The sequence below is a fragment of the Jatropha curcas genome, chromosome 2, assembly GCF_041381405.1.
Source record: "Jatropha curcas cultivar XTBG-Jc1 chromosome 2, XTBG_Jcur_1.0, whole genome shotgun sequence".
In the NCBI taxonomy this organism is placed as follows: Eukaryota; Viridiplantae; Streptophyta; class Magnoliopsida; order Malpighiales; family Euphorbiaceae; genus Jatropha; species Jatropha curcas.
The window spans coordinates 26,313,065-26,326,303 of NC_143152.1; the positions used below are offsets into that span (position 1 = coordinate 26,313,065).

A 13,239-nucleotide genomic window follows, 5' to 3' on the forward strand; every position below is an offset into this window, starting at 1 on the left:
GAGGAAAAAACACTGAAAATTTTAAATCTAAAATTTATATAATGTTATTAATTACAAAAAAAAAAAAACTGAAAAGTTTTTTTAATTAATGCGATAAATTTATTATTGAGGTTGCTGATTATTGAAACAAAAGAAAGCGATGAATTTTTTTATTAATATAATAAACTTATTATGGAATTGTTAATTATCGAATTCAATCAGTACATATAGAGCATTACAATTTATGTTTTAAAACTTTGGATTGTAATGAAAAGAATATAAATATTAAATCCATGTTCTGCTAATTGAATCTCTAAAAATAATATAATAAAATTGCATAATCCACGCAAAGCTGAAATAATTTTCAATATTATTTGGTTTTGCTTCAATTTTGTTATTTTCAATTTTCCCTATTATTGTATTTAGTGTTGTTAACATCATGTCAGATTTGACAAGAAATGATTAACAGGTGACACAATTAGGATTAGCACAGACACAATCCATTTAATAATCATGTCAATTTTTAAACATGAACATTATATAAAAATTATGTAAATGATACAAACACAACGCGGATTATCCGTTTAATTAAATTGATCATATATGAGTTTAAAACACCCAACCAATTTAATTAAATGGATTGTATACAAATCAGAAATCCAACATATGTAAAATGTATAACTCGCTTTATATATTTTCATATATAAAATTAACCTTTTATCTTTAATTAAATGAGTTAAACGGTTACGAAAGTCAATCAGTACATTGATCCGTTTAAACTCGTATTGTAAATGGTCACTCGTTTATGATATTAATGTATTCAGATTCAATTCTAATCCGCTTAATTTTCATATTAGGCAAGTCGCATTCTCGTATTGTATTATAGTTCATTTTAACACCTCTAGTAATCATAATTAAAGAGACATTATGTCTTAATTTATAAAATTAAATTTTTTTCTCCAAAATGTTCTATATATTTTTTAAAAAACATTTATATTGGTCCCCCAAATTTTTTGAAAGTTAGCATTTCTCCCTAAGTTTCATATATATATATATATATATATATATATATATATATATTCAACAATATTTATATTCCATATAGGTCCTCCCAATTTTACTTTTTATTCAATAATATCCATAGAGGATGTATTCCAACTCATTTATTCAAATTTGAATTTATTGTCAGATTGTATATGCATCTACTATTAGACTATGTTTTGGTGTGCGAATTAATCAAAATATTTAGGATCAGTAAAAAAAAAAAATATTATCTCTATTATTCATACAGTTTAATGATATAGAATTTTATAGGTTACTTTCTTAAAATTTAGCTAATAATTAATGAATAATGGCTACTAAAACAACTTGCCTAATTCTGTAGGACCAAGATGGGATTCTCATCATCCCACTTCTCGCTAAATCCATAAAAGGTCAACAAAGCGTTTTTAAAAATCAAAATGCGTTTGTGTTTGTACTCATTTCCCGCCTCATCTCTCTCCAACCTAACGGTCTCCATCTTCAAATATCGAAAATTGAAAAACCCTTCCTCATTATTCATTCTTGTCTCTAGATTTTGCGTTTTTATTTCTCAATTCAAAATGAAAGCAAATCGGAGGTCCAAGAAACAAGATACTTCTTCCAAGGTACATTTCCGATCCCCTAGTTGTAACCCTAAAGTTTGCGTTTGGTCTCATACAAAACCGAGGAAAAGTAGAAAAAATTTAGTACTAGCTAATCATTTTCGGTGAAAATTGCAGCTAATTTTGGAAGAGATAATTGGATTGACAACGAAGAATGCCAATGGATTGGCTTCAAATATATCCACAGCAAGCTGTGCTTACTTGGCAGGATGCGTAGTAGTTATTTACAATGTGGATTCTGGTAAACAATCGCACCTCATGGTCTCTCATAGATCACCGAAACCTTTGCGCTGTGTTGCAGTGTCACAGGACGGGCGTTTTGTAGCTGCCGGAGAGGTATTAATTGTTTTTTTACTTATATCGTTTAAAATCACTACTATGGTCACTTTGGATGAAGGTTTACGTACAAAAAGGCACTTTGTTGTTAGATTGAGTTTCGACGCAAAAATAGAAAATGAGTCGTTTCTCGTAATTTTCACTAGGTGGTTCTCTGATACAGAGTTTCAGTTTTAGGCAAAATGTGTCGAGCTGATATCATCGATTTTATAACATAAAATTCATTGTGGTAAGTTAAGGGGCATTTTTATGACTTAGGAAGAAAGTTTACCAACTGAAATGGTTGACAAATCAGATGAGTATTTTCCTGATTAGCCTTTTTTGATATACATGAGTTGAATTCCATAAGAATTTGTGGAATTGGTTTGTAATTTTATATTTTCAATTCTGGTGTGAGCAAAAATGATTCTTTTTCACTCCCAAGTTCCTCGAATTCAAATTTATGAATGTCAACATGCATTCCTCGGAGATATTTAAGGACTTTATCGGGCATGTATTACACATAGGACTTATGGCTGTTGATTGGACTATTGAAAAAAAAAAAAATGAAGCTCTTGAAAACCTTAATTTATGGGGAGATTAGACAACCTCAAATACTACAATGATTTTCAAAAAAAAAAAAAAAAAAAAAAATCCTGGTAGTTCATATTATAAATTTATGTAAGTGTACTTCTGAAGAAGTTTCAAAGATCTTAGATGTCCTTTAATACATGTATGTATCTAACATAGTTTTGCAGTCAGGGAATCAACCTGCAGTATTAGTGTGGGACTGTTCAACTCTGACTTTTGTGTCTGAACTGAAGGATCATCTATATGGAGTTGAATGCATTGCTTTCTCACCTGACGGTGAGTTCACATCAATGAATTGAACACTTACTGTTTTCCATTAATGTAGCTTCTTCTTTAAATATTCTTATTTTTGTTCATTTCTTCCGTGTTGTTTTTTAATTTCTTTTCAAGGGGAGCATCTTGTGTCTGTTGGAGGATATATATATCTTTGGAATTGGCGAAGTGGGATGCTGGTCACAAAGCTAAAAGCAAGTTCATCTTGTTCTGCTGTTACCTCCGTGAGCTTCTCAGCAGATGCAAAATTTGTTATTACTGCTGGCAAGAAGCATTTGAAATTTTGGGCAGTTGGATCCTCTCCAGGGTCATGCTTAAACAAAGGGACATTGTCGCTGACAATTCATGGAAAACCTGTTAATCTCGGTCCCCAGAAAGGAAGCTCATTTACATCTGTCGCATCTGCAATATCGGTGACTCTTAATAGTAAACAAGCCATCGATCTGTTTCCTATCTATGCCTTAACTGATGAAGGTTGGATTCTCTTACAATCAGTCTGAGAAGTTCACGTGCATTGGAGTTTTTGAAGAATGTTCCATGACAAAGAGTGCATTTGTATTCTGCTTTATTTACAGGTGTTTTGTGCCTTGTGGATTGTGCTCTGTCAATAAGAAAGTCAGTGGACTTAAAGGTATAGTTAATTATCTTATATAGTTCATGATAGATTTGATGAAGCCAGCTTGTGTATTATTAAAATTGGAAATCATAGTTGAGCTGTAATGGGCTGGTTAACTTGCTGGTCTAGATGCCAAAGGTGACGGCATTGTAAATTTTCCCTGGCAATGCTGAATGTTTATGTCATGATGTGAGGCCTTCTAAATGGTTGTGTTGGGAAGGCATAGTTGGGTGCCTAGATGGAAAAGTTGTGTACACTAGGTCATAAATAACAACGTCATGGACTCAATGCTTGGATTTTGTATGTGAATTGCAATAATAATGGTCATATATATTAATTTTGTTAATTTTACCTCCTTGATTTACGATTTCCCATTTTAAATCTCAGGTTGAAAAAGGCTTTGCATTATCTGCATCTGCTAAGCTCGTTGCTTGTGCATGTTGTAATGGCATTGTACAACTCTTTATGAGTGAGACTCTCAATTATGCTGGAAGTTTGCTATACTCTAGAGCCAAAATTTGCCGGGAGCAAGCTGCTATTGTTTACTCCTCTAGTACCATGGAAAAGGATTTTCAACCTGGTCTTCCTGATGCAGTAGCTTGTCAGTTCTCTACTTCAGAAAAGTTGGGCAAGTATTCAAGTAATTGGTGACTCTGTTAATAATGGGACTCTATCTTTAATTGCAAGTTAACATACTCGATATGTCTGCTTTGCAGTTGTTGTTTATGAAGATCATAGTCTCCACGTATGGGATATTCATGATACAAACAAGGTGATTGCTTTGTTTTAAGTTAGATGATTGATTATTTTGGCCATTTGTTGGAAAAGGTCAAAAATACTCTTCAATAAATATGGTTTTCTTGTTGCTCAAATTCTATTCCCCAAGTTTATTGGAGCATACAAATAGTTGCAGATTATTGCAGCCTAACATTTATATACTTCCAGGCCACTAGGTGCTACGTGCTAGTTTCACATTCTGCTTGCATTTGGGATGTCAAAAATCTTTGTTGTGAAAACATGCATGATCCATCTGTTGCATGTGTTGCTAGAGGTTGTTCTGGTGGAGTTTCCTTTGCAACATGCTCAGCTGATGGCACTATAAGGTTATGGGATCTTGCATTGCAACTTGATCTGGTAGATGACGATTCAGGCCATAATTTTTTGAATACTGAATCAGCTGTCACTGCACATTTAGGTAAGTTCTATTACTGTGAGAAATCTCACACTTTTTGGCCATTCGCTAATATGTACATACAGCAACAACTAAGCTTTGTTCCCAAACCGTATGTACATGTAAATAAATATAAGAATAGTAATAGCCTTTTATGTCAAACATTGTAATAATTTCTTTCTGAAATTCATCTGCACATTTGTGCCTCACCTGCTCATTATCTTTTCCTTCACTCCAGCGAGTTCTGGGGTTTTTGAGCGAGATATCATGGAGGCAAGCACTAGTACTCAAGGATTTCGGTCAATGGCTGCTAGTGCAGATGGAAAGTATCTGGCTGTTGGAGATTGCGAGGGAAACCTTCACATTTATAACCTACACACATCTGATTATACTTGCTTTAAGGTAAAACTTCGAAACTAAATGTAATTTTGAACCTTATCTTGCCGAAACAAAGCAATATAATCTCATAAAGTAATATAAACCTTATTTTTGGATGACTGGACTCTAGAATTAGATGTTGAATTTTTCATAAATAAAACAATGCTTTTTTGGCAGGGTGTACATGACACAGAGATCCTCTCATTGAGCTTCAGCTTGTCTAGTAACAAATGTGATATTTCTGAAGAAGTTGTTGATGATAATTACTTCCTTGCATCAGGAGGGCGGGACCGAATTATCCACCTCTATGACGTCAAAAGGTTTAAAGTTTGCTAGTGTAATGATTTTCTTTGCCAACTCATCTTGTATGTTCATTAGGTTTCCTTTCTTATTAGGAATTTTGATCTCATTGAAAGTATTGATGACCACTCAGCTGCTGTGACTTCTGTAAAGCTCACTTGTCGTGATTGCAAGATTCTCAGTTGCAGTGCTGATAGGTATGCTGCTATAAATTATTTGCATTATGAGCCTCTAGAACTGTTCCCAAAGTGTTCTTTGAGAACATAATGAAATAAAATTAATATTTACTTCTTCTTATTCTTCTTCTCCATTAGATATATGGACAATTCAGTATTATAATTATTATTGAATTGGACTTAGTTATGAATGCGGCAGAACGGGAACAAAGGATTCATCTAGCCAACCCAATTAGGTTGGGAGGAAGGCATGGCTGTAGTTGTTGTAATTATTATTAAATTGCATTTATAAAAATGTGTGTTAGTTTGAATGTTTTTCACTGATCCCAACTAGCTTGGAATTAAGGTTACTTGTTGTTATTGTTGTGGTTCAAATGTATAATGGCCTTCATTTCTCCTTGAGTTTCATTATTTATGAGATAATATCCTATCAGTTTTGCATTCTTTGACATGTTTTCTTTTGTACTTAACCTAGTTTTACTTTCTTATAGGTCTCTGGTGTTCCGTGATGTTTCTATGACAGATAGTGGTCATAAGATTTTGCGTCGTCATCATCAAATAGCATCTCATGGAACTGTCTATGATATGGCTTTAGATCCAACAACGGAGTTTGTTGTCACAGTTGGGCAGGTAATCTGCATCTCAAAAATTAATGGATATAAGCAAATAAATATGATTTTAGTGGGTTGGTGGCAAGGGCTTCCATTTTCCACTTCAAATTCAATTAAACAGAAAGCTTTCCTTTATGGATGACATGCAACCAGACCTCCATTGACGAACTGTCTTATGATATAAGTAGATTCTCAGATTTTTGAATGCCAGGAATCGGAATATTGATGATTTATTTAATCTGCTCATAGGATAAGAAGATCAATGCATTCAACATTGCTTCTGGGAAGCCAATTCGATCATTCAAACAGGATAAAGATTTTGGAGACCCAATAAAGGTGGAATATGTTAATGAACAGTTAGGCAATTCGACATTATCATGTCCTTATGCTGAGGCGTAGTCTTTTTTTTCTTATTTTTCTTTTATTTGACAGGTTACTATGGACCCCAGTGGCAGTTATCTGGTGTGCTCCTACTCTAATAAGTCCATGTGCATGTACGACTCTATCAGTGGAGAAATGGTGGTGCAAGTCATGGGACATGGTGAAGTTATAACTGGTGTCATCTTTTTACCGGACTGCAAGCATGTGATATCTGTGAGTTTATGCTGTGCCTGATTATCATTGTTGGTAAATCTATCATGTCTATGAAATTTCTGGATTGTAGACTTCCATTGGTCACAATCCAGTTTTGCCATCCATCAGACTGATATACTCTAAAGGAGCAAAAATGCAGTCTTTACTGACACGCATTAACTTTTTCTGATTTATATAAGATGATCTATCAGATTCTTGAAGCATATAATTAGTCTGTCATATCTTGCTAAGCATTTTGGCTTGTCACCCAGTTACTGAGCTCTTACTCCTAGCACAACAAATACCGGATACTATAGGCATAGGGCCAAATGTTATCTGCTTATGAAGAATCTAAAATGCAGCTGATGTAGGAAAAGAAGTTATCTCAGTGCTTGCACATGGATGGACGGGAAAATTTGAGAATCCTGCTATGCCCAATCTCAAGTCTGAAACTTGCAAACTGTATTTGGCAGCCTAATATCTTATATGATTTCACCAGAAAATGGCTGTCCATAATCACCATGAGTAATGTGATAGGAAAAACCAAGTTTAGGCTTCCCTTTCCTACATTCCAAATGCACTTCTAACTTTGCCTGTACACTCAGGTTGGGGGCGATGGTTGCATATTTGTATGGAAACTGCCTGCTCGTATTTCTTCCAGGATGCTACAGAGAATAAAGGAAAATTCTCGTCCGCTGAGTTCCAAAAACTCGGTCCTAACATCTGCTTTTAATCGAATCATAATTTCTGAAGAGGAAGACCAGCTGTGCAGAATCAATCCTGAAGATGATCTGTTTCCTGAATCAAACCAAGTTGTACAGAACATGCTTGACAAAGTTGGTGGGCCTCGAAGGACACCAACATTTAGATTTAGCATTTCAAGACTTCCCATGTGGGCACAGGCTAAGGTTGCACATTCTGATATTCTATTGAATCCTGATTTCACTTCATCTCAGGTACTCTACTATAGGTCCTGAACATGAAAACACATGTGATTTCCAAGGTTTTTGATTTATTAGTTAAACCAAAATAATGTCCTTTATCTAAAAATCTCATAAAAGATAATAATTTCACTTGAGAATTTCCTCATTGTGTTTTTCAATTCAGCATGTCATTAAGTGGAAAGATTTCCAGTTATATAATATCAATTCAATCAATTTCCCAATTTAGGTTTTAGATTTACTCTAGATGATGATCTTCTATATTTAAGATGTTTGCATAAATATAGACTTGTATAATCATAGAAAATAAATTGATAGTATTAGTAAGGAACTGATTATCTGATAATTGATAATTGTGTGTTAAAGTAACATTTACCTTTGACTCTGGTGATTCATCGACTGTTGTTGGTTCCTCACTCCTAACCTTTTACTTGGACTTATTTTCATTTGACATATCAATTATTCTATCCATGCAAGGCATCCAGAAATACAATTTTCAACCCCTCTTGTTCCTAATAATGTAATAAGTTTCAGAAATCTTTGATATGATGCATCTTTTTTAGTTTGATATGATATGATAACTAGTGCTGTTTACTCCAGCCACAACAACAGTTAGAAGAAAAAAGTCTATCTCCTATGGCTAGTGATGGAAGGGAGTATGGTCCTTTTTACCATGAAGCTCAAACTCCAGTCAGTCTTGATGTGCGAGGCAATGCATCATGCCTGAGTAGCCTGTCCAGAACTTCTCCTGATACTAATAGCAGCCAAATTTCACCAATATCTCAAGAAAACCTCAAGTGAGTGTTCAACAATTTTTTTTATTTATTTATCAAATCTTGTAAATAGTTACTGCTTTGTTTTTCTCCCTACTAACTGCATTGGTTTTGTGTATTAGATATTTTGCCAAGGACAACCACTGGCTTAGCATTTATACTGTATGCCTTGATGTACTCAATTCCCCAGAGACCCATCTTTCAACAAATCTGAAAATGCCGGTCTTATCATCCCATTTGTGTAAGGCTGATATCTATTTCCACACAATAATAGTATGCTCAGTTATTCTTCCATGAAGATAGAATGGAGGATTGGAATGATTAAATTTTTTTCAAATCGAGTTCGTTCTAACTTCTTGTGGAAAATATTTTAATAGAAAAACGAAATATGGATAATCAAGAATGCAGGTTTAAGACCTGTACGTGCTTTATCCATGACCTGGCATGCTTCATGAGTATAACAATCGCACATAACTGTTGTGAGAAATTTTCTGTTTTGGCTCATTAAACGGCTTTTCCCTCGCGAAAGTACCTTGCATGTTCAGGCCCTGGACTGTTTGCCTGTGGCCCGGATAATATCCCTAGTAATGCCCTATGTAGACCAGTGTCTGCTTTTCCCTATGTGTGCTTTACCCTTAAAAAATGCTTTGAAAGGTTGGCTGTAGACCCTGGATATGTAGCCTGATCTTCCTAATACATGACTGGATGTAGAACAGTGCATACCAACACCCTCATGACGATTGGCTATGTCTAACCATGCCTTTGTATCCTACTTGTGGATTGTCAAATTTCAGCAAATGTCATTTCACAATCTATTAGCATAATCTATTCTGGTACTGAAGTATAATATAACCTACAGGATACAGCAAGGGCAGCTATTCATTGCTATTTCTTCATTTTGGCTGAGAACATTGAAACCTGTAGGATGGTGTCACGGGCATTACATAGTTAGCACAAGAATCACAAATTCTACTGTTGCATGATTAGCTGTTCAATTTATAATCCTTTCTTCTTATCCATGTCATTATTCCAGAAGTCATTAGTCCTTCTTCTTATGGCTATATGGTTGCCCGCAGTACAAAACCCAGCCAAATTACCAAGGGATGGAGAGTTCCCTTTAGAGCAAGCTTTCATTGTTAGGAGTGATGGGTACAAAGTTCCAAAAAGATACGCCTGTTCTGGTAGATGTGAAAATCTGGATAATCATGATCATGGATTTGGCTTGCATAATACAAGTACATGCCAGTGCCATAGATTAGTTTCTACTCACATGGCAGAGCAGCTGAGTACGGATAAATCTAGAAGCCAAATGCGAAAGCCTATACGAGGTGATTGCTGCCATTTGAAGTCTGAGGACAACGAGCTTTTCAAGCAAAATTTTGGCAGCTTATCAACAAGCTGCTGCAAGGTCAGTATTCTTTCATGCAATTAACGAACATATTGCAAGTTGTACTCTTTTTGGGGGGGCTGGGTAGGGGTTTCTTCCATCTGTCTCTCTTGGAAGAGGGTACATTGAGGAGGACGCTTAAGCTCAATAAGGGAAGTTTCCATAAAATATTACCGTAATCTTATAGCTAATTTCAAGTTTTGTTCCAGATTTTAAGTGTTGCAATTATGGTGTCAATACAAATGGTATGAATTCAATTGGCAGAATACATTTATACAATTTATGTTCAATTAAAGGAGTTTTGTAAACTATTCCTTCTGTCCATTTTTATCTGTTGGTTAAGGTTTTGCAAAGTGATTAAGGAAGCCATCAAATAGCTAAATTGTAACAAAGTACTTATTAATTTGACTTGCCCTTTATCTCAAAACTCACATAATATTCCAATCTCACAATTCTCTATCTATTAGTCTGCCACAAAAATTAAGAGAGAAATAAGAGGGAGGTGATAAGATAGTTAATGTGTAGAAAGTAGTTGATGTGTTTAAGTACATGTAAGAGTAAAATGGAAAAAAATTAATTAATGCTCTTTAATCTTCTCAATACGACAGACAATTTTGGACAAAACTATTTTTCAAAACCGACAGATAAAAATGGATGGAGTATTATGGTTATTAAGCTATTACAGCTATGTTGTAGCTTTTTTCTGTTTCTAAATTAGATCGAGACCTCTGCGATTAATAACCCTTGATTCCATCAACTTTTTCAGCGTCTTAGAGCCACAGTGTGGAAAGAATTTCAATCCTTATTTCTGGAGAAACAGTATGCCAGAGAGGAAAATTTGAAGGAATTTATTCAGATAGAATCAAATGTCAGACCAAATATAACACATAAATTAGATAAAAAAAAAAAAAAGAAAAGAAAATGTTCAAATGAAACATGAAAATGTAATAATATATGAGTCATACTGATTTCATTGACTCAACTAACAGGTATATGAGGCTTTATCCAATGCCAGTGATTGTTATCATTTAGTATCTTGTTTGCAGGTGGAGAGAAGTAGATCATCAGTGAGAAGAAGGTACTCTGCACGGTACATTTTGCAGCGGGACTATCATGGAGATTGCAAGAGACTATTTGACACACCAGACCGTGAAGGTGGTAAGACCTTGAAATATGGGGGAGAAACTGTGCCCCACAACACCTCAGAGAATCTGGAAGAAGTGCAGCAGGAAAGTTCTTGTAAACAGGTTTGCCTTTCAATGTTGCTCAAACTTTCTTGGTTCATGTCCTTCCTTCTGCTTAAATTTACTGACAGATTTCTTGAAAGATGGAAAACTAGAAAATCTGAAAATAAATAAATAGATAAATATCCTATTTAGCAATTAATTAAGCAACATTTTTTTTCTTGAGGAAAATTATGCATGGGTTTATTTTAGAAACATTTTATTTTTATTTTTCCAGTTGAGCTACTTGATGGCCTTAACCAAGCCTTTAAATTTATGGAAAGCAAGTGATATGGTGCCTTCTTGGCATTGTGATTCAACTGCTTTTGACAAATTGTATTGCAGTATTTGGAACTTCACAAACCATGGTTTACAAAAACAACCAAAAATTTAATTTTTTTTTTTTTTGAAAATTATTTCCAAACTTGATCCTAAATAGAGCCATAATTCTATTAAACTATTTTTCTCAATTCATGTGATATTTATCAAAAAAAAAAAAAAAAAAAAAAACACATTTTCACTATGCTAAGATGTTCTGGTTTCAAATGCTTCATGCAGGGGGTAAAGAGCTCGGTACAAATATCAAATCTTTCTCGATCACAAAATGAATGGACTAAATTCTCCCAAGCAGAAAATTCTTTACACATGAAATTAAGAGAAACAATGGATCAGAAGGAAATTACACAAGAAGAAAGTAATTTTCAGCAAAGAACAATTGCATGCAGGGAAGCATTACTCCATTTGGATGAAGCTGCTAAGAATGTTCTCAATTTATTTGCAGAATTAGGAGCAACTCTGGTCTCTAAAGACGACATTTCAAGTGGACCTGAAGCTGAGTTGTATGATGAAGCAGGAAAATTACTTCCATCAATTGCAGAGAAACTAGATGCAGTTGCAGAATTGGTGCAATGCAGAAACAACTATTCTTGCAGAAGTAGGGCTGAAGTTTCAGGATTCAAACCTCTGTTAGAAACATTTGCAGAGAATCTATCAAAAAGGGTAATGGAGATGGTAGAGAAGAACCTTAACAAGGATTGACTATCTCATTTTCCTGTTTGTAAATATCAGCCTTCTAAATTCTAAACCATTTAATTCTGTTTCTTCCATAATTTTTTTTTTCCTCAGGAAGCAGCAGGATGATTCTGTAAATAAATAATCTTAAATATAAGAATATGGTAAATAATCTTCAGATGTTCCAATTGTTTCATGGACATGAGGAATAGGATTAAATACCTAAAATTCTAAAATAATTAAATGATAATTTTTACCTTTCGCAATGTCTAAATAGATATTTCTCAAAAAAATAATTTGCCAAGTAAATAGAAAATACAATTATTGCAGTAGATCTGGATCCTGGACGAAAAGGATCAACTAGAGAAATGGGTAAAAGTTAGGGTAAATGGTCCAAGCTCATACATCTGAGAGGCCCAGTTGTTAATCCCTATTTAGGGCCCATTAATTGCCTCATTTTTCATAGGGCATTGCTTATCTTTTCCACAAGAGGGAAATAAAATGAATATTATAAAAAGAGAGTTATGAGTCAAAATATGGCAATTTCTCTGGTCTAAGCCAACTATGAACAGGTCTAAATAGTAGGAGTGACACTGAAATGAAGAGGCCAGGTTCCATCTAAAAGGAAAATTCCTATAAAGGAAGAGGAAAATTTATGGGCTTTTCTAGTGTAAACACTAAGCACTCTTCTTTTATTTCATGTACATCCTTTTCCTTTCCCTACAAAACTAATGGACCTCTCTTTCTCTCTACTTTTAACGTATTAATTAAAAAAAGAAAAGGGAAAAAGAGCAAACACTAATCTTTTCTTTTCTTTTCTTTGCTTTTTCCCATCCTCTACTTCATTTTCAGAAACTAATTCTTGCTAGTGATAATTCTTTTGCAATTCTAATATATATAAAAAAAAATGTATAGAGCTTAGTGCCTAAGCTTTCTTTCTTTATTTTTTACTAATTTTGAAGGCATTTGTCAGTGAATGATGAAGCTCTCCTACCACTTATAATTAAACCATAACAAAGATATGGTAGAATATTTGTAAATCCCTAATAAGGTATGCCTAAAAATTTTGGTATTGTATGCATCTACTACACCTTTGTCTTTGCTTTAGTAACATGCCAAACCCTAAATTCTTCTTTCTTGGGATTCCTTCACTCACTCCATATTCTACAAGAATAACTACACTAGGATTTTTTTTTTTTTTTTTTTTTTTTTTGGAGCTACATTCATTAAAGATGTTTCAACAAAGGAAATTTTAAGGAATTAGAACTCACCTATTAT

General features: G+C 34.1%; 1 protein-coding gene across 3 annotated transcripts; it reads left to right on the plus strand.

Moving 5' to 3' along the window:
- Positions 1-1,450: 1,450 nt before the first annotated feature.
- Positions 1,451-12,149, plus strand: LOC105646636 (Transducin/WD40 repeat-like superfamily protein). Of its 3 annotated transcripts, XM_089718170.1 has the most exons (21): positions 1,451-1,625; positions 1,740-1,958; positions 2,696-2,804; positions 2,919-3,275; positions 3,377-3,432; positions 3,805-4,057; positions 4,134-4,189; positions 4,363-4,612; positions 4,827-4,990; positions 5,144-5,286; positions 5,362-5,463; positions 5,934-6,072; positions 6,303-6,389; positions 6,486-6,647; positions 7,232-7,582; positions 8,168-8,364; positions 8,463-8,581; positions 9,417-9,748; positions 10,774-10,974; positions 11,509-11,644; positions 11,732-12,149. In XM_089718170.1, the coding sequence occupies exons 1-21, from the start codon at positions 1,581-1,583 to the stop codon at positions 11,986-11,988; spliced, it is 3,735 nt and encodes a 1,244-aa protein (XP_089574296.1). In that variant the 5' UTR covers positions 1,451-1,580; the 3' UTR covers positions 11,989-12,149. The 3 variants fall into 3 exon arrangements, with proteins under 3 accessions (XP_089574296.1, XP_089574292.1, XP_089574295.1); XM_089718166.1 differs by having other exon boundaries at positions 11,509-12,149; XM_089718169.1 differs by having other exon boundaries at positions 3,805-4,045; positions 11,509-12,149.
- Positions 12,150-13,239: the final 1,090 nt, after the last annotated feature.

Coding starts and splice junctions, on each gene's coding strand:
- LOC105646636 (XM_089718166.1), top strand. CDS start 1,581: ATGAAAGCAAATCGGAGGTCCAAGAAACAAGATACTTCTTCCAAG. Junction 6,073..6,302: donor TTGTTGTCACAGTTGGGCAG/GTAATCTGCATC, acceptor ATCTGCTCATAG/GATAAGAAGATCAATGCATT. Junction 7,583..8,167: donor CTGATTTCACTTCATCTCAG/GTACTCTACTAT, acceptor TGTTTACTCCAG/CCACAACAACAGTTAGAAGA.